Source organism: Nanorana parkeri, unplaced genomic scaffold (assembly GCF_000935625.1).
Source record: "Nanorana parkeri isolate BGI_ZX_2015 unplaced genomic scaffold, ASM93562v1 scaffold369, whole genome shotgun sequence".
Classification (NCBI taxonomy): domain Eukaryota; kingdom Metazoa; phylum Chordata; class Amphibia; order Anura; family Dicroglossidae; genus Nanorana; species Nanorana parkeri.
This window is the reverse complement of record NW_017306637.1, coordinates 548,204-575,173: the sequence shown is the minus strand read 5'-3', so window position 1 is coordinate 575,173 and position 26,970 is coordinate 548,204. Positions and strand designations below refer to the sequence as shown.

General features: G+C 43.3%; 2 protein-coding genes across 3 annotated transcripts in view; one reads left to right on the top strand and one right to left on the bottom strand.

Moving 5' to 3' along the window:
- Positions 1-21,645, bottom strand: part of SCAMP2 (secretory carrier membrane protein 2) — a 34,913-nt gene extending 13,268 nt beyond the window's left edge. Inside the window, exons 1-3 of one of the 2 annotated variants that reach the window (XM_018558942.1) lie at positions 21,589-21,645; positions 4,597-4,677; positions 1,571-1,657 (exon numbers count right to left, since the gene is read on the bottom strand). In XM_018558942.1, coding sequence (XP_018414444.1) covers positions 1,571-1,657; positions 4,597-4,677; positions 21,589-21,645 — 225 coding nt within the window. The remainder of the gene's footprint in view (positions 1-1,570; positions 1,658-4,596; positions 4,678-21,588) is intronic. The other variant, XM_018558943.1, reaches the window with a different exon arrangement.
- Positions 21,646-22,131: 486 nt separating this feature from the next.
- The window catches only part of MPI (mannose phosphate isomerase), a 27,186-nt gene continuing 22,347 nt past the window's right edge, over positions 22,132-26,970 (top strand). The window contains exon 1 of the mRNA XM_018558921.1: positions 22,132-22,279. Within this exon, the coding sequence (XP_018414423.1) occupies positions 22,264-22,279 (16 nt within the window). The 5' untranslated portion in view covers positions 22,132-22,263. The remainder of the gene's footprint in view (positions 22,280-26,970) is intronic.

The following is a 26,970-nucleotide window of genomic DNA, read 5'->3' as shown; positions in this document are numbered from 1 at the left end:
ATGTTACCCTACACTGGAGGAGTTATATATATCATTCCATACACTCTGTAGTTTTGGATAATGAGTATGCTTTTGCACTATGGGTGTTTTATTTCACTTTTATGTTGCATATACCGTTGTTGTTACTTTGGCTTTGCAATAAGCGCAAGACCATTGAGATATTTTGCGCACTTTTCTTTGTACCAATCTTTATTTCGACATATGCTAAAACATCATGAATTATTCATAAAGCAATTCAAATCGAACTCTACATGGACTCTGTTGGGTGCCAATGTTTTTGTAGTAAAGATCCACTTTCCTTCCTGTTTCAATTGCTAAAAGCTTACAATTCCACTGCTTTTTTACAGCTTCAGCATTATACAGGGACCCTCACCCTCAACACAAGTCAGGCAACACACGGGAATCAAACCCATGACCTGGGGGTTGCAATACAAGCGCCAACTACGAGCTCTCTGCTCTCTGTAGTTGTGTGCTTTTTTTCCGGTAATGGGATTCCTGTGGGAGCAGAAGAAGTTTATAGACACATTGGATGCTTTATTTGTGAGCGGGTATTTTAAATTTTAATAATTTTTTTTTAAAAACAGGTTACACTATGTGCTGTTCCCTCTGCTTATGTTTCAGTACCATAATCTTCGTGTGAAATTGAGACACATCATACCGAGAACAGAGGCTATCTACTAACCCGGCAGGGAAGGGGGGGCTCTTGTAGACCATAATATTTTAGCTATGGTCATACTCAGGTGAGCAGAATTGTGTGAAGCTGTGGTCACGGTTGTTACACAAGTTTTAGCTTCACTCACAATAGTGGCGACACACATTGGAGTTTGTGCGCACGTTTTCAGCGGTGACAGTTGTTCTCAGAGACTGTTTTTTTCTTCACACTTGGAGAGATTACCAATATACATAACTTTTTTCAACAACTACATATACGATCCTATGAATAAAGCTTTCATTATATTGCACACTTGGTTTGAGTTTATTTGTTGGCACATTTACTTTGTATAAGTATATTATTCAGGTTGTTTCTACTTGAAGCACTATGCTGTAATATATTATCTTTTTGTTTATTACTGAAAAGCAGTCAGGCTGCAAAACAGTAATAAATCTGAGTCGCTTATTTTGTTACTGTACTATTGTGTTGCAGCAAAGCTTATGCCCTGTTCTGACAGCACGCCAGATCCGGTCTCCAGCTCTTTGACATGAAATGTTCAGTGTTCCAATCAACAGGATTTTGTTCTTCCGTTTTTATAAATGAAGCTCGTCTATTTTCTACTGTCGCTGACACTTCCAGGAGGATCTGAGGATTTCTGTTCCCCCCTATGTCGTTGCGAGAGGGAAATCTAAAAAGCAGCTTTCCTGCAAAGAACCATTGACAGCCGGCTTTTTTGTGTACCATGTCATCTAAACGCTTCACATAACTGGGCTGTTTACATTGCACATTTCAGTGTCAGCAGTCGTGTTCACCTTTACAGAAGAATTCAGTGATATCAGGTAGGGTTCACTGGCAATATAAAGATAAAAGATCATAGTACCTACTATACTTAATAACGTAATACACATAAATATTTACCTGTGGTGACGGCTCTATAGATGGTTGAAGAACAGCTGGCTGAGAAGGCATCACAGGTTGCACTGGGACCGTCTTCTGATTGGTTGTCTGTAGACAAACAAAACCATCAGCATGCTCCATGTTATCTCTTCCTCTACCATTTAAAGTTCTAAACATTGACAAATATGTTAATACAAGTCAGGAAAAAGAAATCATTTGTTTATATTGCTTACCTACCTGGTTGTAAGGCTCATGATACCCACTGTGTCCAAAATGAATGGCTGAAGTTTATAGAATGCATGCTCCATGCTCACTAAGGGCTCTACACATTGACAAAGCAGCATCTAATACTGCACCACAGCAAACAAAAAACTGGCTACAATACATATTTCAACAACCTTAAAAAGGAAACCCCACTTAAAAAATGAAAATAATTAAAAGAAAATAGTATATATAAATTCCTACCCAAGCCATTTTTAGATTTAATGTTATTAAAAATGACCTTTCTAAAACTGCGGCCGCTGTAATTTTCTAAAACTGTCAAAAAAGTCAATGCAGCATAGCAGCCTGTAGGGAACCTTGTGTACAGAACCCCCTCAGTCATGTAATTTCCTGCTTCTGTGATTGGCCGACTGATTTTGACAGACGTCTGCACTAAGATACAAGTACAATTTTAGGCAACCTCTGCAACAGGAATTTCATATATGGTGACAATGGTGACGTACTCCCTAAAGGATCAATTATGACTGAAGGGATGCTGACAATGCAACTTTCCTGATTAGAAAACAGAAAGTCTACCAAATGGGTTATAATAAACCCAGACCCTCCCATTCAGGGATCAGTCTAGAAAAGACATGCTGCAATAAACAGCTTTTAGTATGGAGTTACTCTTTGAGGTATGGGACATTGGTGGTAAAATCTGACTGCCCTCCTGTAGTTTATTTTTCAGAAAAGTGAAGCTGTACTTTAATTTAATGCCTTATGTAGTGCAATAAGTATACATAGAATCTATGCATAGCTGGCAAGTTTGACTGAAAGCTTTATAGGCAGTCAGAGAATTTTCCATACAGAAATTGGTTAGTTAATGCTCTGCTGAACCTAAACTGACATTGTAAAGCATGTGGACTGGGGTTTCTTAGTTAATTGCTGCAAACATGCTCTTTTCTGCCATCACATTACACTGAAAATATGAGGATCAATGCTGCTCATCTTTATATTCAAAATTTGTCAACATTTCTCTGCCAAAACGGCATGTGATGCTTTACACATGATTTGATAAACAGACCACAGGAAACAGGAAAGACTGCTTATACATACAACAGCTCACTGCATGAAAACACATTAACCAGTAGCTTTCATTTCAGGTATACATGCACACAATATAAATGAGAGATAAATCAATATAATTAGATCAATATATTTTTTTTATAAATGTATTTATTTATTTTACTTCACTTATTTGCCATCACTGGGCCAAGCTTTAGTATCTTGCTAGTCGGCCCCGCTACCTCTCAAAATACCTGAACGATGCTTGCATCCAATCAGATTGTTCAGGTATTTTGAGAGCCAGCGGGGACTAGCAAGATACTGAAGCTTGGCCCAGTGGGAGATTCCTCCATCCACACAGTTAAGTGTAGATGGAGGAATCTGTTGCACTTTTTCCATCTGACCATAGAAAATCTGCAGATCATCTATAGGTGTATGGCCAGCTGTAGTCTGTAGTATGTAGAGGCGATACCAAAAATACCAAGGAAGGTATTCGTAAAATTATTTTCCTCCATTGAAGACCAGTGAGTTTTAGAACATAAAAGATAATAAAAGGCACCGAAATGTTGTATATGTGCTAAAACCCTTCAAGTCTGATTTAAAAAAAAAAACCATGTCTAAGGATCAATGTTGATCTCTACCCTCTGAACTCAAAAGGAAAAGTGAAAAATAGTAAAAGTAAACTAAGCAAAAGAATTAAAGAAGCACTCCGGGGGGGAACAAAAAACAAAAACAAAAATCGTAGCCCTTACAGTGGGGCTACCCCTGCACTGTAAGGGTTATACTCACCCAAACCACAGATCCGGCCGGCTGTGTCGGCCGAATCTGTCAGCTGGCCGGCTTGAAGGATCAGGCGAGTACAACTTTGTTTTTTGAACTAGACACAAACAAGCACTGCACAGAGACAGAGGACTAGGACCAATATACTGTAGGATTAGACTCCACCATGTTGTGAATCTCCACCTTACAAAACATTTGTTTGTATCATAGAAGAAGTTTCCCCAATTACTGTAAACCCCAAAGTACAAAATGGAACATATACTTTTTATTCCAAATCATCTGGATTTCAGAGTAAATTTGTTTTTGTTTTTTATACTCTGCTTATTTATTGTATACTTCTGAATTTGCATTTTGATTCTACAAACCATATTTGTAAAAGAAAAAAAAGGATACAATACAGGATAAGAAATCAATAGGAGAGAATAAAGCTAAAGAAGAATTTTAACTGGGGTGTAATTAATTTAGATAATTGCTATACAGTAGGCCCTATAAATCAGAAATCATTTTAGTACACGGACTTCTAATTCCAGGTCCAGCCCAGGACTGACTCCATTTTGGAGGTACCCAGCAGCCACAAAGAGGGGTCCCGCTGGCTGCATACCCTCTCAGCAAAAATAACAAGCTTTCTTCCCACAAGGCAGGCTCTAGGAAGCTTCAAGACATGCCACTAGTCATTCATGTCTCTGTTATCTACAGATTTTATCCTGCTGGGACCATCACTCACTCCCACACCTACATCTAAAGGATGCAGTAAGGTAACAAAATGATGTCTTCCAACTCCCCTGTGTACTGCTTCTGAGCCTGTAGTACTTGGAAATTGGAAGGTGGAAAAGGGGTGACAGGTTTATACTATCTCCTGTCCTTTTCCCCTGTGTATTATCTGTCATGCGTACTTCAAGTAAAAGAGTACAAAAAGATAAAAAACATCAAAAACTAAAACCAAACCATGTTGTGTCATTCTTGTTGCTACTTATGAATTGCATCACATTGCTCATACCCACCAAGCGTGAACTTTCAGTGAAAGGGTTAAATTCTTCAATATTTCCTTGGCTGGTGGCAGTGATCTGTGTCACAGATGGATCCTGAAAAATAAACATAGGAAAATAGGTTTTCTGACACAGACAATTATAGGTTTTCAAGAAGAGGTAAAAAATGACTAGCGCGCATCGGAGCAAGCGCCATGGCATCACCGGATTCCCACAATGCAATCCACAGGCTTTAGTTGCCTTTAGACAAAACATGACTAGTACTAGTGGATGTACCTTCATGTTGAAACCTGCGTGCAGTATACACCCGATTCTGGGGCTCCTGGAAAATTTAGGAATTTGCGTGTCTTGCAGCACTTTTTCTAATGGCCTCTTCACACCAGTGTGTTGCATTACTGCAATGCTCTGTAATTTGCATTATAGTGCAAATTATGGTCACTGCGCATTGCAGAAACTTTTGCATACACATGTTTTGGTCCATTGTGGTGTGTTAGAAAGTCCATTCAATTAAGTGGACTGCCAAAGCGGAGAGCAGGTTGACGCACTGCGGCAGACCAGGATGGTGTGAATGGGTCCTCAGGACTTGGACTACATTTGCTTCATGCTTTTTCTGGGTCGGTTAGTTTTAATTAAAGCAAGGCTGTGCTTGGCTCTGCCCAGCAACAGCCGTGTCATCCATTCATAGATCCTTTAACAGGATCTGTGAATGGAAAAACTACAAGTCCTGTCTGCCACCGTGGCAGAGGAACTTGTAGTTCTCAAAAGGAATACAAGTTGCACCACTGCAATCATACTTTCTCTCATCCCTGTAATTGAAAAAGTCTGCACCTGGGTACAGATAGGGGCTGGGAGGAAGAGTCTGCAGAGCATTGGACCCACGATCAACTGATAATAAACGCATATTTATCCTTTTATGAATGTTTATTGTTTTTGTAGACTTTGCCTTTAAACAAAATGATGTGTTTTGCAACTGTGGTCACGATAGAGATGATCTCCAAACTGACCCAGGCCAAATCTGGCAAAAAAAACCCCCAAAATGAATGGATAGAAACCCAGGTCAAACTTCAGTGTGCAGATACCCTTAGTGTATTCATAACTCGAAGATAGGGCTCAGAAGAAATAGGAGATTTTAAACTTCTGTCTAAGGCTGGAAATACTTTTAAATGATTAACCATAAACTCAATAGTAAAAAAAAACACAACAAAAAAAACAAAACACACACAATCTCCCTCGCCTAAAATCAATTGTTCCACACAACAAGTATTGATTTGCTTGAATCTGACTGAACTGACCCCCCGGACAAACTGTTTCTTAGTTTTAATGAAAACTATCGGTTTGGATTCAATCGTCCCTTTAATGTAATCAATATGTGAACGATAAGACTTGATCAAAGCTGTACCTAATAAATCATAACCTTATGTGCACACTCTATTAGAAGGATCAATTATACATAGAAAAAAAAAAAGGTTGGTCAGCAGAAAAAAAAATTGCAGAGCAAGAATTTTTTGGCCAAGCAAACAGCTTAAACACACAAATGAAACACATACAAGGAAGCGGTTTTACCTGTCAAAAAATCTCTAATTCAGCCCAGTCAGTCCTTTGATTTAAAGGAGAATTATGAGGTGAGTGCTTTTCACTCACCTCATAGTTCTAGCCGACCTGTGACAATGACACTGTCACAGGTCGGCTCAGTAGATCGGGAGGTGAGAGAACACATACCGGCGTTCTCTCACCTCTTGATCCGGTCACGGCTCTCTGCCGTGGAAGGGGAGGGGCTGGATTCCCCCCTCCCCGCCAGCGCTGACTGCTACATCTTGCGGTATACTGAGCCTAGGGTGACGGGAGGACGCTAGTTTGTGTCCTCCCGTTACCCTAAGGAGAACTATGGGGAAAAGCCTTAACCCCATAGTTCTCCTTTAAACAGCCCTGCCTGATTTTTCTCTGCTTCAGTACCCCGTTTCCCTGAAAATAAGACCTACCCCGAAAATAAGACCTAGTTGTGACCATTCTCAGGGCCGGTGGTGGCATAAAGGGGGGGAAGAGCCGCGGGGGAGAATCAGCGGTGCCAACAAAGCCAGCGCTAGAAGCAAGGCGGCGCCTGTGAGGAATCCATAGTGAAAGTGTGCTTCGCTCATTCTGGCCAGCGATTGGATACCAAATTGCTCTTGGAAATGTACGGCACCCCTGATTGCCCTGATCACCATATTTTTGTACACAAGTGTGGATTGTTGTACCTACCTCGAAAATAAGACCTAGTGTGTTTTTTTTAACCCCCCAAAAATATAAGACTGTCTTATTTTCGGGGAAATACGGTAACTGTTACAGGTCTTGCAGTGGCATCCCCCGGGTGACACGCGCCGTGACGTCAACGCGCGCACCATGACGTCAGCGGTCTTTTTTGACGCCTGCCATCTTGGTGATGGACGCCGGCAGAGAGAGGAGGGGGACGTTCACCTGGCGGGATAAGGTATGCCGCCGGGTCCCCTCCTCTCTCCTGACACTGTCGGGCTCTCGGTCTGTGAAAGGAGAAGCAGCAGACTGATGTGTTTGTCTTTTACTCTGCTCTCTCCTCGTATCAGCATGCTCCCTGTTAGACCCCTTTCACACATTTAGACCCTCCTGTCAGTTTTTCAGGTGGATCTGATCAGAAGGCCAATGTAACTCTACAGATTCTGTCTAGGTCCGGAAAAACAAAATGCAACGCTTTGGTGGATCTGATCATGACGGATCAGAGGTAATCTGATGTAAATGGACACGGATGCATGGATCCCCTGCTGATCAGAATGGACGGTGCCCTTGTTAAAGTGCACACATCTGATTAGCTCTTTGTGCTCCCTCTCCCAGCCTGAGCTCTGCTGTATGGAGGGGGTGGGAATTGTAAGGGGCTGATACCAGGTCAATTTCAGATATTTAATTGCATTAAAAAAGAAAAAAAAAAAGGATGCATTAATAAATACAGAGCTGGTTTAATATGTTTTTTCTATATCTGCCTCGAGTTCAGCTTTAAGATAATCTGACAATATGCAGGTACATTTCCTGTACATGGAAGCTTTATTTTAACACTGTTAAGTGTGACCGTGGCAGATCAACAGCTACTAGTTAATGATTAAAAAAAAGTGTTATGCACAGATCATTCCCAGGTCTGGCAAGCTGTTTAAGGCTGGCCTTAGTCACAGATTCTCCTGCTACATCCTGCTATTAATGGTCAGTAGGCTGGACTTTCCCCAGAAGAAGAATGTGATCTATGAAGTGTGCACACCCATCTTCAACAGGTTCCTCCAGTAATGACTCAGATGTGACCCAGTGACTTACAAGAGACACACACACTACTAATACCTTAGGGAAGGCCATGTTAAAACACATCAAACACGTAGCTGTGCAGGCTGTACAAAGACAGGATCAAGTGTCTAATGGCATGTCACCAGAAACAGTCATGTGAAACTCCCATTTATTGTCAGTCTTTATTAATATTGTCATTATTAGTAGTAAAATATTATATACTGTATATTTCACAACTGTTATATCCAATTAAACTAAAAATGCCTTTTAAAACAAATGACAAAATTCCAGAAATTATTTCTTGGTTAGATGAGTGGTCATATTTAGAATGAACTACAAAAACGGGGGAGCAGTTATGGGAACTCAAAATGGTGAGCATTTGATTTGGGGGATTTTGGAGCATTTTAGTTTGGAGATTGAATGTGTTTTTCAGGTGTATTCAGGATTGAGCTTTTTTTTTTTTTTTTATGCAATGGAAAGCAAAGTATAAGGGGAGGTTTGTTTAGCTTAGAAAAATGGTCGCTTTCAGGCAATTTGCTTCAAAAGTAGCTCATGTACCTTTCTGAGCTGTAGGCGTCCAACTACAGACATCTGAATACTCATATGTGAACAGGCACAATTTAAAAGCATGGGGATTTTAGCTGATGAGCTTTTGAGCTTCAATCTACAAAAGACACGGGGCTTGTTCACACCAAATGCAGACCAGATCTGCATGAGTTTCTGCATATGCAGTACAGTGTGTTTTGATGCATTTGCGATGTGTTTTTGCCACTTTTGCCCATTGTTTTAGCCTAAAATGGGCTTTCAGTGCGTTCCAGGGCATTTGCATGCGTTTTTGATGCGTTTGCATGCGTTCCAGAGAAGGAAAAATAGAGCTTGCTGCAGTTTTTTTTTTACCAATAGAGGCCAAAATACCATTGGAATACATTGGATGCGGTTTTCCATTACAGATCCATTCTTTAACTGCTCTGCATCTGCCCCATGCTTGGTGTGAACTAGCCCTCAGGTGTGAATCAGGGCTCAAGGTTTGCGATGGAAATGATACAAGACACTTTTCTGAACACAATTTATGATCTAGAAATGTGATGAACACCGTTCCTGGATTCATATAGTGTCGTAGACATTCATTAGAAATCTATCTCCCGTCTGTGCAACAAATGGCACAACTTGTGACAGATTCATGCAACTGTCTGTAAAGTGTATGTATCAGTTGCAGAATTGGCTCAATACTTACAGGTATGATACAATTTACTTTAACATGGAAGAAGTCTTATTTACTCCCACTGATTTTATCTTCTTAGCACTGATATGGCTGTATTTATTAATAAATATGTTGCCGCCATAGTGCCAGAAAATAAATATATGTTGCACATAAGAACTAGCTGACTTTTTCGCAAGCATCGGAAATAGCAATCAAACTGTTGCACGACTTTTATGAATTTGGCGCAGGACCTTCTAACACGGCCAGAACGCCTTACTGACAGCAGCATTTCTGAAACACAGTGAGCTTATACTGGCAACTGCAGTCAGGGCACACAATGATATCCAACCCTGCCTAAAAAAACAACCGCATTTAAGATGTGGAGACTACAACCTCCCTGGATACAGGCAGCACACGCAACACTCAGAGTGTATCCTTATTAATAAGTAAAATGCATACGGATAACATTACCATGTATGGTTATCCAAGAAGTACAGGTCCACAGAATGCATATCATGAACATAGGCAGCAAAAGGGCTCCATGAATGGCTCAGTTACAGATACCATGAAAGTGAACCAATGCACTTAGAGCATATCTAAACCCCAAAACTACATATATTGTAGCTCATCAGTCCATAAATGAAAGGCACATGAAAAAAAACCCTAACAATGAACTTCTCTTATTTGCTCCCTATGTTCTATTCAATTTACAATTGAAAGGATTTTGAAAAATCTGTTTGACAAGTTAAAACAAATAACGGGTGATCTGGTTAGGAATCTGAGCCGATAGCTTCCTGTTTTCTCCGCCTCTGCTGACTATTATCAGCTACATTGTCCTTACTCAACTCTGAGGCCTGCAGAACCACACTCCTCTATGTTACGGAGAATGAGAGAACAGCTGGGTTCTGTGGCCCCATATTGTTTCTGTCCTTCTACAGAAGGGTGAGTGAGCATGGTCACCCTAGGACTGGAAATGTGATAGACCTTTAGAGGCGATATATCCATTTATTTAGGACACGAGAATGAATTTACATGCGTAGACGCGTGTTTACGCTTGTAAATTATGCCAGTAAGCTCGTCTCTGCACACCGGTCTGTGGCACTTTATTTCTATGCCCCTGAAAGCTGCTCTAAATTATGGATCTAAATTTCAATATGTGCACGGAAGCATTGGCCAAAATAAAGCTGCTTTTCAGAGGCATACAAAATGGCTGTAAAAAGCAGGGTTTTTCTCTTCCCATATACAAGGGCCTTCCAAAACAACATCCACAAACTGCTTATGTGGAGACCACTTAAAATCCCCATAAATCAAATAGCTGATGCAGCAGGTTGAAGGTGGATATAAAACAACAGTAATAAGTGCAATCCTCCGGCGCTGAATTCAGTCCATTAGTCGTTGACCGGTCCGCGGCGATAAAAAGGTTGGGGAGCACTGCATTAGAACACAGCTTTCATATAAGATCCACGCAGGCTCGCTGCTCTTCCAATAGATCGGGGGCTCGCAATTGTGAAAAGAAAAAAAACCCCCAGAAAACGAGCGCCCAGGCCCTGTGTGGTACTATTTATCAAACCATAAAAGAATAAAATGTCTGGTCTCCTTTCGCCGTGTGTCTGATGTCAGGGCTTTTGATTATGATGCTCTGTCCTTCACACCGGATGGGGTCTCCTTTTCCCTATCTCGCCGCACTAAGACCTCGTCTTCTTCTGTTTCCTATCCCCGCTTTCCTGCGGAACCGTCCTTATGCGTAGTCTGTTGTCTTCAGGCTTATCTGCACAGGACGGCGGCTTCGCGTCGCCCTTACAAACACCAACTGCTTATTTCTTTTGTTCAGCCTTTTCTTCCTGTGTCGGCACCTACTCTGGCTAGGTGGGTGCGTTGGCTGCTCTCTCTCGCCAATGTGGACCCCTCTTTTGGTGCACATTCGATCCGGGGTGCAGCGGCATCTCAAGCTCACTCCTTTGGTGGTTCTCTCGCTGACATCATGCGGTCAGCGGATTGGTCCAGGGAATCTACATTTCGGACCTTCTACTTCAGACCGATTACACACCCCGCGACTTCTCTCCTTCAGCGTTAAAACTGCAAAATATGAAGCCTCCTGTCTTGCCATAAAATTGATGATTATTCTAGCTTTAGTGACCGAATAATCGGGATTTTATTAAAGACAGGAGGCGAATATTTTTCCCACCCGTGTCTATTACTGCTCGTCCCTACCCTTGGTGTATTACCGACATATATGTTTTGTCATGCTGTTTTATTGTACTTACTCCTTGCACGTTCATTTTTCTATACTGTTATGTCACAGTTGTTTGGTTTGCTGTTACGTTTTCGCTGTTTCTCTTGTTTCAGTTTAACAAGTCGCTGTACTCTATGGCATTCCTAGAGTTCCGTATGGTTATTCTCAGGTTCGGTTTGGCCTTGGTTCCAGTTTGACTTCTCGTGTTTTTTTCTACCTGTTACGTTCATGGAGACTGCTTCCAAGAAAAGAGGATGGATCTTCGTGTGGGTGGACTTTATAACATGCTGTGTGCTACTATTGGATACTTTTGTTTTCTGTTATGTTCCTTGCTGCTATGAGGTTTCAGTAAAGAAAGTTATGCAAAATATTCGCCTCCTGTCTTTAATAAAATCCCGATTATTCGGTCACTAAAGCTAGAATAATCATCAATTCTACTTACAAAGGTAGTAGAGAGATTGCCAAAAGAACAGTGTTACTGAAGTTCCGTTCGGAAAGAATAATCGTCCATGTGAACGTCCACACTGCCGCGCTCGGTACACCATCGCAACACTCCATCACAAACCGAGGAATTGTGTATATATGTATTTAACACTTTATCATCAAATAGAGTAGGCTTTTGTCCATCTGTAGGTTAATGTAAGTGTTTCAGCCCAGTTTAAGGCTCCATTCACACATAAGCGTTGTTCCGTGCGTATTTGGCCCTATGAATACACAGAACCGCGCTAAAGATAAAAAAAAAAAAATGCATTGCTATGTGCATTGTTCATATTATGGCGCCCGTGCCATACAAAACCGTGCATCCGGCAAAATAGTCGAAGCAGGAATTTATGGGTGGATACCGCACATTCCGGCTATAGTAATAGCTGCAAACGCGCGGAATCTGCGTGTCTGTTAACGTTTGCACAGTTTCCCCATGCAAAAAAAGTACGAAAAGCGCTACTACTATGTGTGAATGGAGCCTAAGGTAGGTCAACTTATGAGATATACAGTACAGTATATAAACTACCAAAGGAGCACCTGTATACAGTATATATGCTCTGCTATCGTATATGATCGTAAAGTAGAAAAAATGTAAACCGAACAATCGTAACCCAAGGAGCATTTTTTTCTGTGGTTTTCTTTCCCTGAAGGTGGGTATAGTTTGTCGATGGAATGAAATCACAGCATCAGTTAGTAATGAGGTGGGTATAGTCTGTAGATGGCATAGAAGGAAAGCACGGGCTAGTAAAGAGGTGGGTATAGTCTGTAGATGGAATAGAACGAAAGCACGGGCTAGTAATGAGGTGGGTATAGTTTTTAGATGGCATAGAACGAAAGCACTGACTAGGAATGAGGTGGGTATAGTCTGTAGATGGCATAGAAGGAAAGCACGGGCTAGTAAAGAGGTGGGTATAGTCTGTAGATGGCATAGAAGGAAAGCACGGGCTAGTAAAGAGGTGGGTATAGTCTGTAGATGGCATAGAAGGAAAGCACGGGCTAGTAAAGAGGTGGGTATAGTTTTTAGATGGCATAGAACATAAGCACTGGCTAGTAAAGAGGTGGGTATAGTCTGTAGATGGCATAGAATGAAAGCACGGGCTAGTAAAGAGGTGGGTATAGTCTGTAGCAAGTATGGTATGCAGCATACAACTCCCCACTCAGTTCCAGGCAGCAAGTGCGCTATGATAAAATGCAGCAGGATTGCATTTTATCGCAGTGTGCCACCCCATACATTATAGTGTGAATGGGACACATAGAAAACAATTGTTTTTGATGTATCCTGGTGGTAACCTGCGTTGATCCGATGCGGCAAAGCGCAGGTCACTGCACTGTGTGTGTCAACGGGCCCTTAAGCCTTACTAAATTTTCTACAATTGCTAGCTGTATGCCAATACCACCTGCCCCCATCACCTTTTAAAGTTCATGAAAATAGTATCTATCATGAGTGGTTAGGAATATGAATCTCATTACCTACTGAGATTAGTGTGCAGTTATGTCTTTATTTAATGCCAAATGTTGTGTGGGCACTAAGAATCTTCGTAACAAAGAAAGTGGTCTAGGGAGCCTAAGGGTGTCCATTGACAAGATGGACCCAATCCAGCCATAGTTGGCCAGATAGCAGAAAGATCTAATTTCTCTGTAGGTGACCACTGATATAGATTTATATATTACATGCAAGAAAAGGACAAGTAAATACATTTTAAAGGCATATGCAAGTGTAGCAAGTCTGTTCTCATCCACGTATTTTAAAAATGACTATCAGTTTCATGTAAAGACCTGAACCACAGAACTCCCCCCAAAACACACACACACACACCACACACATTGTTGTTTTTCCCAAAAATTTTAATCATTACAAAAAAAGAAAAAGTAACAACAAACACCAATAGTACCACACTAGTAACTAGATTGCTTGCTGATGTACACCTCACCAACACAACAGCAGCAGGCAGAGAAAACAAATGGAGTTATCTACTGGCAAGAGCTGCTCATGGCGTGGCTGGGAATTCACAGAAATGACTAATAAGATGTGGAGATGAGTGGCAACATATCAGATAAAGCAAGGAGCTTAAAAGGTGGCCATACACTCTACAACCATCGCAAGACTTTAGTCTTGCGATGGTTGTAAAGGGATTAAAAAAACGTACAATCTGCCTATCTTGGACAGGCAGATCGCACTCTCGATCATCGCAAGCCCGCCCCCATGAGGGGCGGGCTTCCGATGACCGCAATGCTGAACGGGCAGTGTGCACGTGCGCACACCGGCCCGTTCAGCATTTGTCTTCCGAGGACCGTTCTAACCAGCCGAGAATCGTACGATTCCCGGCTGGTTTTTGAACATGCTGGTTCGACAGAAGACGTGCGACCGTACAGTAGAAACGGTCGCACGTCTCCGTTCACACTGCTCGATTATCGTACGAAAACCCGATCGCATACGATTATCGTACGATAATCGTGCAGTGTATGGGCACCTTAAGTCAGGTAAGAAGAGCAAAGTGATCTTGCAGCCTGGCCCCCTGCTTCAAGGACCCAGTCACATCTCATTTTAAAAAGAAAGCCAACAAATGCCATGAAAATAAGGGCAAAGGCTTATTACAAGTTAGATTTCATCATCAAGGATTGCATATTTGAAACATTGCAATACATATGTGTCTACATGTCCGATCCTTTTTTACTACAATGAAAAATAATTTGCTCCTGCCTGCTGCTGTAATTCCAGTTACAGCCCCTTTAAAAATTCCAGTACTTCCAGGTATTGAGTACACATGAACACTTAAGGTGCCCATACACTGCACGATTATCGTACGATAATCGTATGCGATCGGTTTTTCGTACGATAATCGAGCAGTGTGAACGGAGACGTGCGACCGTTTCTACTGTACGGTCGCACGTCTTCTGTCGAACCAGCATGTTCGAAAACCAGCCGGGAATCGTACGATTCTCGGCTGGTTAGAACGGTGCTCGGAAGATAAAGGCTGAACGGGCCGATGTGCGCACGCTCACACTGCCCGTTCAGCATTGCGGTCATCGGAAGCCCGCCCCTCAGGGGGGGCGGGCTTGCGATGATCGAGAGTGCGATCTGCCTGTCCAAGATAGGCAGATAGTAAGTTTTTTTAATCCCTTTACAACCATCGCAAGACTAAAGTCTTGCGATGGTTGTAGAGTGTATGGCCACCTTTACTCTACCCCAGCCATTCAACCAAGGTGCCTCAATTTTCACACAGCATCATGCCTGTGATGTGAAAGAGGGGGCTTCTGATTTTGAAGAGAGTCTGCTAGTGTGCAAGGGGGGACTCTGATGTAAAAGGCGGTACTCCGTGTTCTTGCGTGAGGTCCCCCCTTAAAATTCATACCAGACCCCCCCTATCTGGGATAAGGATCTGGTATGGATTTTGGAGGGACCCCACATCATTTTTTACATCTATGATTACTACATTTTAGACTGGGGCGCCTCGTGATTGCTTTTTACTTTTAAAGAGTGCCGTTGTTGAGAAATGCTGCTCTACTCAGGGATTGGTGCAGGGATTGGTGTGCAGTGTTTGAACTGCCAGTCCGCAGTGATATCAGAACTGGTGTGCTCTTTACAGCTGTTAAAGTATATATCCCCACAACAGCCTAAGCAAACATTAATAATAATATCCGCATGACTACAGTTCTGGTGATATTATCTAACCATAAGGCATGCAGAACAAAATGAGAAGCAATTCATATCTTTCTTGCTGCAAACCATTACAATTAGTCTGCTTATTCTCTTTTTTTTTTTAAATGTCCCTTCAACTTCTAAGTAGCATGACACTTGTCACGAGTATTGGGTGCAACTAAATCCTGCATTCCTGCTTGATGAATGACTGATGTCATTGCCTCCTTCATCCAAAGAAATACAACATGTGGACTGTGACACTGTCACATGATAATGACTGTGGCAGATCAGAGAGTTTTCAGTTGTTCCAGTCAATTGTAAACTGCCTAAAGCGGACCTTTACCCATATCTTTAAAATAACAACAAAGGCACCTTTAGAAAGGTTTAGTAAAGACAATCGACATACACATACTTCTAGATAATTGCCGGCTTTGTATACCTTATTTTTCTTTTCGTCCCCAATCTTCTGACAGTGGCCATGTTTACTAAGGGCAGATTACTAGATCATCTACTACCTGAAAAATGCCTTTCGCTGAGATCTTGTGAGATTACAGATGAGATTTCCAAGCGTTCAGGTCCAGTCAGAAAAAAATAGTACATGCAACAATTTTTCTGACTGCATCGGACCAGAACCCAGGCACTGTTGTGCCATGTGTTCCGGCGCGGGTGATCGCTTTTCGGCGAGGAGGGCGTGACTGTGGTGCCAGTGACTTCAATGAACCGCTAGGCTCCCTCCCACCCTAAAACAAAGTGAGCTGCTGGCAAAGCAATCCAGTTCGTTCTGGCACCAAATCGAGCCAAATTGCACTGTGGCTGGTGTGAACTAGCCCTAAAACCTCATATAAACATTAGAGCTGCAACTAACGATTATTTTCATAATCGATTAGTTGGACAATTATTTTTTCGATTAAAAAAAAAAACCAAAACAGTTAATTAAAACCATCATTCAAATAAAATATACAATTTTTTGCAAGCGCACTGGAACGCATGGGATTGCGGTACTGTTCGTTCAAGTGCAGGCGATCACACTACAGGTGGGAGGTGCATTTGGGGTGCAATGAATGGCACTGCAACGCACCTCCCACAGCCGAATTAGTCAGGCCGAAACCAAAAATGACTTTCCCACCTATCATAATTGTTTTTTTTTATAATTGTATTGTAAGCACATGGCGCTTGAATAGCTTCAGCCAGGGGATCCAAGCAACTAATCGATAATGAGAATAATTGACAACTATTCTTAAATCGATTAGTTGGTTGCAGTCCTAACAAACATTAAGGGCCGGTTCCCACTAGGGATGCACTGATAGTTTTTTGGGTATCGAGTACGAATATTTTTTTTTGCGGTACCGGTGCCCCGATTATCAGGAAGTTGGGCAGCGAATCATGACCAGTCGTTCGGCCTCCTGATTGCCTGTGAAACCGGTGTACTAGTGAAAGAACACTGGCTTCACTTGCCGAGGCTGTCTGGCGGCGAGTCATGAGGTGCCATCCGGCTTCCTGATTGGTCAGGAAGCCAGGCTGCCTAGCAACAAGCGAAGCTGGCTTCCTAGCCAATCAGAAGGCCGGGCGACACGTCAAGACCCGCCTCCCTGATTGGCCAGGAAGGTGGCTTCAATTATTCCTTAGCAGCCTGGCTTCCGGACCAATCAGGAAGCTGGACGGCACCTCCCGACTTATGTGCTGCCCGGCTTCTTGATTGGTTAGAAAGCCGGGCTGCCTAGCAACAAGTGAAGCTGGCTTCATGATAGGAAAAGAAGCCGCCTTCATGTTGCCTCGGCACTGCCGATACCGGCATCCCTAGGTGGCGTGAGCCTGGCTTCCTGCTCCCTCGCAATACTGCAGGGCTGCTTAGCTTCCTGCGCACAGTGTCACTAGGCAGCATGAAGTCGGCTCCCTGATTGGCCTGGGAAGCCGGCTCCATGCTCCCCGTTGCACTGCCGGTCAGAGGTAATCTCCCTCTTGCCGGAAGTTCCGGTTTCGGAAGTATCGGAGCATTTGGGGACGCGCCAAAATACTCTGTATCGGCACTGATACTAGTATCAGTGCATCCCTATTTCACACCATCTCAAGAGCGGTTAGTGGAACCGCAGACACGCCCCCTGCACCCAGTGCAATAGCCTGCAGAAGACGTAGTGCAGTAATGCCCACGTTCCAGTCCGGTGCGATTGCAAACAAAATAGTGCACTATGCGATCCAGTGCGTTCCAGCGCAGTTAATGGTCTGAGCTGTCCATTAAAAGTTTAAAGGTTTTCACTCCAAGTATACAGATTTAATTAAAGGATAATTCTACTTTCCCATGTGAATTTTCTTATTGGGCAGCGTTGTCAGGTGACCGTGCTGACCAATGACTGCTCACCTTTTGCAAGCGAAACTTAAGATACTGAGTGCAGAGTCTGCTGCTATGGAGTTCAGGCAGTACGCCGGCGGAGGGAAAAAGGCATTCGGCCAAAGGCATATACTGCCCGGGGGAGAGGAGGGTTGGGGTTGGGAGAAGAGGCAATTCAATTTTTACAAAATGTGCCTGGGAAAGTGGAATTACTTGACCAGGCATTTTCTGTCATTGCCATCCAGTCACAGATCCCCCAGTTAGGAGTACAAGTGGCCGTGCTGACACATTGTGCAGGCATGGCCCAACATCACTATCAGGAGGCCATTTCAAAGCAATGATGTGCAGCTGAAGCTGGAGTGAGGTGGCAAAAAAAAAGTGAGAAGGATTTTTTTTTTTTAAACAGTATTTAATTGAAGAAAAAAAAGATGGTTGTTGATTATACAGTTGGGGCGAAAAGTTTTGAGAATGAAACAAATATTCATTTTCACAAAGTCTGCTGCTTCAGTTTGTATGATGGCAATTTGCATATACTCCAGAATGTTATGAAGAGTGACCAGATCAATTGCAAAGTCCCTCTTTCCCATGAAAATTAACTTAATCCCAAAAAAGCATTTCCACTGCATTTCAGCCCTCCCACAAAAGGACCAACTGACATCGTGTCAGTAATTCTGTTGCTAAAAGGTGCCCATACAACTTACGACCATCGCAAGACTTTTGTCTTGCGATGGTCGTATGCTTCTTGAAAGCCTGTACGATCTGCCCACCTTGGACGGGCAGATCGTACTTGCGATCATGGAAAGCCCGCCCCGCTGAGGGGCGGGCTTCCGAAGACGGCAATGCAGAACGGGCAGTGTGCGCACACCGGCCCGTTCCGCAGCTATCGGACGAGCAGGCTAGGTTTTCGAACATGTTGGCTCGACAAAAGACGTGCGACCGTACAGTAGAAACGGTTGCACGTCTTAGTTCACACTGCTCGATTCTCGTACGATCGCGGGATTTCGCCCGATTCTCTACAAGAATCGAGCAGTGAATAGGCACCTTAACACAGGTGTCAGTGTTAACGAGGACAAGGCTGGAGACCACTCTGTCATGCTGATTGAATTAAGGTGGCCATACACCTTACGATTATCGGACAAAACTTTTCGTCCGATGATCGAACCGTAGTACGATTGTCGTACGGCGGCCCCATCTTTCCCCGATTATCGCAAGGTTCAATTAGCTGTAATTAAAGAAAAGCACCTGGACGAATTGCGGTAATCGACCGCACATATTTTTGTTTGCGCATGAGCAGTGTAGATCGTATGATTTTTGACGTACGGAAACGCCACCAACCTTGCGAAAATCGTACGATCGACCAAACTTTTCAAACATGCTTGAAAGTCAAAAGTCGTACGATTGTACAGTATTTGCGGTTGTACACTGCCCTTCATCCTTGCGATTATCGGACGAAAACGCGATCGCATACGATTATCGGACGATAATCGTAAGGTTTATGGGCACCTTTAGAATAAAACAGACTGGAAGCTTTAAAAGGAGCTTGCTCAGGAACGGCAGCAGGCAGGTGTGAGTGCATCTGAACGCACAGTGAGGCGAAGACATTTGGAGGATGGCCTGGTGTCAAGATGGGCAGCAAAGAAGCCACTTCTCTCCAGGAAAAACATCAGGGGCAGACTGATATTCTGCAAAAGGTACAGGGATTGGACTGCTGAGGACTGGGGTAATGTCATTTTCTCTGATATATCCCCTTTCCGATTGTTTGGGGAATCCGGAAAATACCTTGTCCGGAGAAGAAAAGGTGAGCACTACCATCAGTCCTGTGTCATGCCAACAGTAAAGCATCCTGAGACCATTCATGTGTGGGGTTGCTTCTCAGCTAAGGGAGTGGGCTCACTCACAATTATGCCTAAGAACACAACCATGAATAAAGAATGGTACAAATACATCCTCCAAGAGCAACTTCTCCCAACCATTCAAAGAACAGTTTGGTGATGAACAATGCCTTTTTTAGCATGATGGAGCACCTTGACATAAGGCAAAAGTGATAACTAAGTGGCTTGGGGAACAAAACATCCACATTTTGGGTCCATGGCCAGGAAACTCCCCAGACCTTATTGCCATTGAGAACTTGTGGTCAATCCTCAGGAGGCAGGTGAACAAAAATTCTGACAAACTCCAAGCATTGATTATGCAAGAATGGGCTGCCATCAGACAGGATGTGACACAGAAGTTGATTGACAGCATTCCACACACACAAAAAAAAGGACATTCCTAATCAATGAAATCCTGTAGAAGCATTCACGGAATATAAAGCATTCTGTGAATGGACAAGGGGAGAGAACAAATGACAGTACGGCTTGTGTGAGCCCCAGCTCTCCTGTTGCAGCACCGGAAGTATAGCGCTTGGCTGTACTTTCCAGTCACAATGAAACTAGAATGTTTACAGTACATAGCAGCGGTCTAGACGTAGGACAAAGCATCATTAGAGGTAACCTCCTTAAAAAGTATAACCCTAATCACCCCCTCTGCTCCGCTCCTCCCAAGACCTCCTGCTCTCTGGCTCCCTTATCAGCTAATCCCATGCTCACCTCCAGGACTCCTCTAGAGTCTCTCCCATCCTTTGGAACTCCGTACCCCAACCTTGTCCATCTATCGCCTACTCTGACTGACTTTAGGTGATCCCTGAAAACACATCTCTTCAGGAAATCTAGTTTATCCGGCCTCAAATTAACCAATGAACTATCACTTTCTCAAACAATTCATCCCCACAGCTACCTCCTCCTGTGTCACTTGCCCCTCTCTTTTAGATTGTAAGCCCTCAGGGGCAGGGCCCTCCTTACCATCTTGTCTTGAATTGTATTGTAACTGTAATGTCTTCCTTATATTGTAAAGCGCTGCGCAAACTGTTGACACTATATAAATCCTGTGTAATAACAATAATAATGGGCACTATTTAAGACATGTCTATGTTGAGGAAAGCACATAGGCATAAAGGGTGGGTCACTTTCCAGTTCAGCTATGTTGTCCTAGATTGGTCACTTCTCCTGCCTTCTCCAAACTCTTCACCCTCTTGTGAATAATCCTGATAGTTTTCCAATGTAGTGTGCTGAGTGAGATCAGGAGGCTGTCAGTGTGACATGATGTTTTGGCCATGTGATTACTCTTCACATCCTGTCTTGTAAACACAACGGGAAGAGAAAAATCTCTTCAAAGTGAGGGCAAAGCCTGCTTAGACAGCCAAAAAGTTTCCCCATGGGAAGATTTCCCCTTTCATGCTGCTCTGGTGACACCTCAATATTTAGGATGGTCTCTTACTTTCAGTCTCTGTGACAGTGTTTAGCAGGAGTGAGGGGAATCTTCCCAGCAGGGAGACAGGCAGCAATAAGAATCTGCCACCTCTCTCTGCAACACTAAGAATAAGTTTAGTCTTTAGATACCGTGTAAAAAGATGCCAGATGTACCTCCATGGTGCACTTGCCACTGGTGAGAAAACATGTTTATGCCCCAGGACTAGTCAGGAAAAGCACTGGTCTATATGACACCACATACATGCCAATGAGTGTCCTCACCAGGAAAGCCCTGTACCTATACAACAGCCGGATGTCCTTTGACACCCACATAGCAATAGCCAGGTACAGCTCTCAGCACATCACACCCTGTACAGACAAGTCATGTGATAACTGGCTCCGCCCCCTTCCACCTGTTCTGCAGGGCCCAGTCCTCTCCCTCTGATTGGCTGCTGAAACTTCGCAATGTGGACTAGCCGCCAGGTTAGGTTTGGCCGGTGCACAGTCACACTTGCCAGACAGCTTTCCGCCAAGCCCCGTTACATCCCTCCCCATTACCTGGAAAGGATTCACATCCACCGGGTCCGCGAAGGGATTAGTGTCGAAGCCAGCCATGGTTGCCGCAGCGAGGATCAAAGTGTCTAGCTGGAACCTCCAGCCTGGACTCCTCCTCGGACACGAATCTTCCTGGATGTGACGGGGCAGCCTCTGGAGGGCGGGGCCAGCAACTACTGGGTATGGAGTAAGCCTTAGAAAGCAGCCAATGGCCACACACCAGGCTGGGCTAGTTAGCTAAAAGACGCAGAAGGTAGTCCAATCAGCTAACGCCGAAGGCGGGCTCTCCTGACAAGCTATCCCTAGCTGCTAAAAATAGGGGGCGAGCCCGTAGTCAGAGGGGTGGGGTTATTGCATAGTTGTGCGGCAGGTAAGGCGTTAGTTCAGGCGAGGCACGCTGACGTCAGCACGGTGGCAGCACCCTGTAAGTGCCCATGTCAGCTGTGGGCCAAACCCGAGCCAGCATGGGCACTGTCACGTGACAGTTATCGGAACAGAAATAGAAATTCATCCTAATATGACATTACCCCCTTACACAGTCAGTCTTACACGAGCCTATTCGATGTGACTAGAGCTGCAGCTTGTTAGCCGAGTCATTGCCACGGAGAAGACTACATCTCCCGGCATGCTGTGCGCGGTGGTGTCTGCGCACTGTGGGGGTGTAGAAGGGTGCTGAGCATGGCTGAACCGAGAGGTGAGTGGAGGGCAGAGCGATTACAGCCGGGGTACATGGCCAATGTCAGGCGGATGGGGAGAATATTTCATAATAATGACCTCATGGAGGAGGGTGTACGTGCGGTCCAAATGGAGGACACCATAGGTGGTGGAATGTATCATTCTGATAAATGTCCTGTGATCTTTATGAAAGCTTCTATTCTCCGCTGTGCTCACTTTTCATCATGCATCAGTATGCAGTATCTGCTGCACATGAGCATATGGTCACCTTTTACTTTCCTCTCCTAACAGGACATTTCATTGAATATTGGGATACATAATTGGATCTGTTAATTGAAAGATCTGACACAACCGGTAGAACTATAAGCTGAGCCTGTACAGCAAATGTTACAACCCCAATTCCAAAAAAGTTGGCACGCTGTGTAAAATCTACATAGAAACAGAATGCATAGATTTGCAAATCTCATAAATTCATATTTTATTCACAATAGAAAACATCAAATGTTTAAACTGAGAACATTGTACCATTTTAAGAAAAAAATAAAGTAAGTTTGAACTTGATGGCAGCAACACATCTCAAAAAAGTTTGGACAGGACAACAAAAAGCTGGCAAGGTAAGTGGTACTAACAAGGAAGAGCTGGAAGAACATTTTGCAGCTGATTAGGTTAATTGGCAACAGGTCAGGAACATGATTGGGTATAAGAAGAGCCTCTTAGAGAGTCAGAGTATCTCAGAAGTAAAGATGGGCAGAGGTTCACCAGTCTATGAAAAGCTGCGTTCCTCAATGTAAAATTGCAAAGACTTTAAATATATCATCAGCCACAGTACATAATATCATCAAAAGATGCCGAGAATCTGGTGAAATCTCTGTGCAAGGGACAAGTCCGAAACCCAATATTGGATGCCGTGATCTTTGGGCTCTCAGATGGCACTGCATTAAAAACAGACATGATAAAATAATATCGATTCACTATCTAAAAAATTCTTCCGGAGATGGAAACAGTTTCTTGCAGTGACCTTTGACCAGCAGGAACTGACCGACATAATGCAACCCTTTCAATACTCAGACTGGTATCTGAAAAACAAATTGTCGGGAACGTTGGGGCCACTGGAGGTCCTATGAAGCCCAAACTGAGGTTTCTAAATAGGATAGAGCATTGTTATAGTATATACGAGTAGATTACAGTATATGGATATGGGGGCAACCAGCACGGGAATGTTGTAAAAGTTGGAAAGATGTTATTTCTGGTGCAACTGTCGAGGTAGTTTTGAGAAAACCTCGTATTATTTGTATTGAATATCTTGGTAAGTTGTGGTTTTACCCGACATGGGTTGTCCGCAATAACAGAATAAAAAAATTTTGTCTAAAAAAAAAAAAAAAATAGACATGATTCTGTGATGGACATCACTGCATGGGCTCAGGAATACTTCCAGAAATCACTGTCTGTGAACACAGTTCGCAGTGCCATCCAAGAATGCAAGTTAAAGCTCTATCATGCAAAGAAGAAGCCATATCTGGACATGATCCAAAAACGCCGCCGTCTTCTCTGGGCCAAAGCTCATTTAAAATAGTCTTTGCAAAGTGGAAAACTGTTCTGTGGTCAGACAAATTGGGATTTGACATTCTTTTTGGCAACCATGGGCACCACATACTCCAGACTAAAGAGGAGAGGGATCTTCTGGCTTGTTATCAGCGCTCAGTTCAAAGGCCTGCATCTCTGATGGAGGTGCAATAGTGTGTATGGAATGGGCAGCTTGCACATCTGGAAAGACACCATCAATGCTGAAAGATATATCCAGGTTTTAGAGCAGCATATGGTCCCATCCAGATGAAGTCTTTTTCATGGAAGGCCTTACATATTTCATCAGGACAATGCTAAACCGCATACATCTATGACAACAGCATGGCTTCGTAGTAGAAGAGTCCGGGTGCTTAACTAGCCAGCCTGCAGTCCAGACCTTTCACCAATTGAAAATATTTGGCGTATCTTGAAACGAAAAATACAACAAAGCAAACCCAGGACTGTTGAGTAGTTAAGAATCCTATATCAGGCAAGAATGGGACAACAATTCCTCTCGTAAAACTCCAGCAACTTGTCTGCTCAGTTCCTGGATGTTTACAGAGTGTTGTTAAAAGAAGAGGGGATGCTACACCGTGGTAAACATGGCCCTGTCCCAACTTGTTTGAGAAGTGTTGTTGCCATCAATTTCAAAATTAAATTCTTTCCTTTAAAATGGTCCATTTTCTCAGTTTAAACATTTGATATGTTTTCTATTGGGAATAAAATATGGATTTATGAGATTTGCAAATCATTGCATTCTGTTTTTGTGTAGATTTTACACAGCGTCCCAACTTTTTTGGAGTTGGGGTTGTATATGTAGACCAAGGGTAAGCATCCTCAGCATGCCAGCTTTTGTAAAACGACAAATCCCATCATGCATCTGCCGCTGGGAGTCTTTCAATGCCTCATGGGACTTTTAGTTCCACAGCAGCTGGAGTGCCAAGGTTGCCTACTCCTGATGTACACTTATCAAGGAGCATAGAAACAGAAGAGGGACAGCATAAAAGACCCAGTGAGCCATCACTTCACCCACAGCCAATTTCTTGTTTTTTTTTTTCATTTTTGTAACCTTTTTGTCTGCGTGTAGGATTATATCTGTCACAAGCATGTTTAAGTTCACTTAGGATTTAAGTCATAAACTGTTCACACAGCAAACAGCTTTTCCAATTAGATTTGCAGCACATTATGGCCACTAGATAGCACTGCGGAGCATAGGAATTTCCTGCGCTCGTCGGCTCCATCAAGTGACCGTACTGTGCTGCGACTCAGGTTTGCATAGCTGTTCGCTGTGCAAACAAGTTTGAAGTTCGCTCCTTGCTGTTGACTGAATAACAACCTCTGCTGCAAGTCTGTTCCAAGCATCTACCTTCTGAAAAAATACTTTATAAGGCTAGCCCTACACAGCTTGAAATAAGGACGATTCCTGCTGAATTGGCTGAAGTTCAAGCCGTGAGTTGCCCTGTCGGCTCCACAAAATTCGATTGAAGGAGTCGGGTGGAAAATTGTAAGCCGAACAGTGACTGCACGCAATCATAAATGTGGTCACTGTTTGGGTATTCAGATATTAGTGGGTGCTGCAGCTGATTGAATACAATAGCTGGAAGGGAGATTCCTCCTATGCTGTTCAAATGATTTCCCTCTGAACATGAGAAATCTAAAAGTGTATAGCCTAAGGAAGGGGTTGAATATGAAATTCAGGAGCCAACTAGAGAGAACCCTCACAAGTTAGGTACCAGATGTAATTCTTAAAGTGTATCTGTGGTCAGAGACTAAAAATAAATACAGTATATATTTCTATATTGAATTTCCATAAGTTGTACCCCACTCTTAATAACCATATTGATGCAGAAGTTTGTAAATGTACATATTGAAGATGTACATAAGATGAACTTCCTCAATGCACTGACACAATTTCACTCAGCCCTGTGAATGTGCGCTTCCTCGTGTCATCTAAACTACAACTCAACATCTGAACAATGTAACATTAGCATTACTTGCTGGATATAAATGCATTATGGTGTATGCAGGCTTGAGCAGTCGAGATCGCATCACAATAAAATGGCAGGGAGAGAGATGCAAAGCACACTGGGAATCCAGGATGTTGATGAAAGTGATAAGCAGACAGAAGGCAGCACTCACTATATGGAAGGGATTTTTTTTCATGAAGCTTTGATTGCATTATCAAAAACAAGTCTAGTATGTATTCCTATTACAATGCTGATGTTATAACAGCAGAGTATATGCTGGGACTTTACAACTACTTTGGGTACCCTGGCTCCTGGGATTGTCCAGCCCCGGCCTAAGTTTAGGTTTGAAAGTTCCTCCTGCTAGATTTAGGTCATGTCCCCCATGTTGTTGATGCAACTTTCTATTGAATATACTGCCCTCCTGAACCCTATTCACACCCTTTGTGTATTTAAAGATTACAATTTTGTACCCCTTTTACCTTCTCTCCTGCAGACGGTACATATTCAGCACCTGCAGTCTACCTACATACACAGATATATTTAGAGCACTACTACTGCATAGAGAGACTTACGTTTAAGGTGTCCCTGTGTCTCAGAAGGAAATCGTCTGTGATCCCCGTGTGGAGCTTGACTTGGCCAGGGTACAAGTAGGGTAACGATGAGATTAGGGCTGCAACAACTAATCGACATAATCGATTATAACCGATTATTGAAAAAGTTGTCAACTTTTTCAATAATCGATTAATCGGCTTCCGATCAGTTGGCCCTGTTCACGGCTCCACACACGCTGCGCGCCGCACCTCCTCCCCAACTCACGCTCACCGCTGCCAGACCCCCCCGCATCAACGCTCTACACGCCACACCTCCTTCCCGCCTCACACTCACCACCCGCCCACATCCACGATCGGCACAGGGACGCGGGGAGATGTAGTAAGGAGGAGGAGGTGTAGGGGGATGACAACCGCCGACAGACAGGCCTGATCTCAGAAGCAAGTTGCTGAAAGACTGCTCAGGTAAGCCTGCACTTTCCCACACATGGTGCTCTATAATGTATTGCTGGGATTTGTATTCCTCTATAGCTGATGGTACATTGTGCTGTATATTATACATAGGAATACAAATCCCAGCAATACATTATACACTGTATGTATAATGTATTGCTGGGATTTGTTGTACTCCT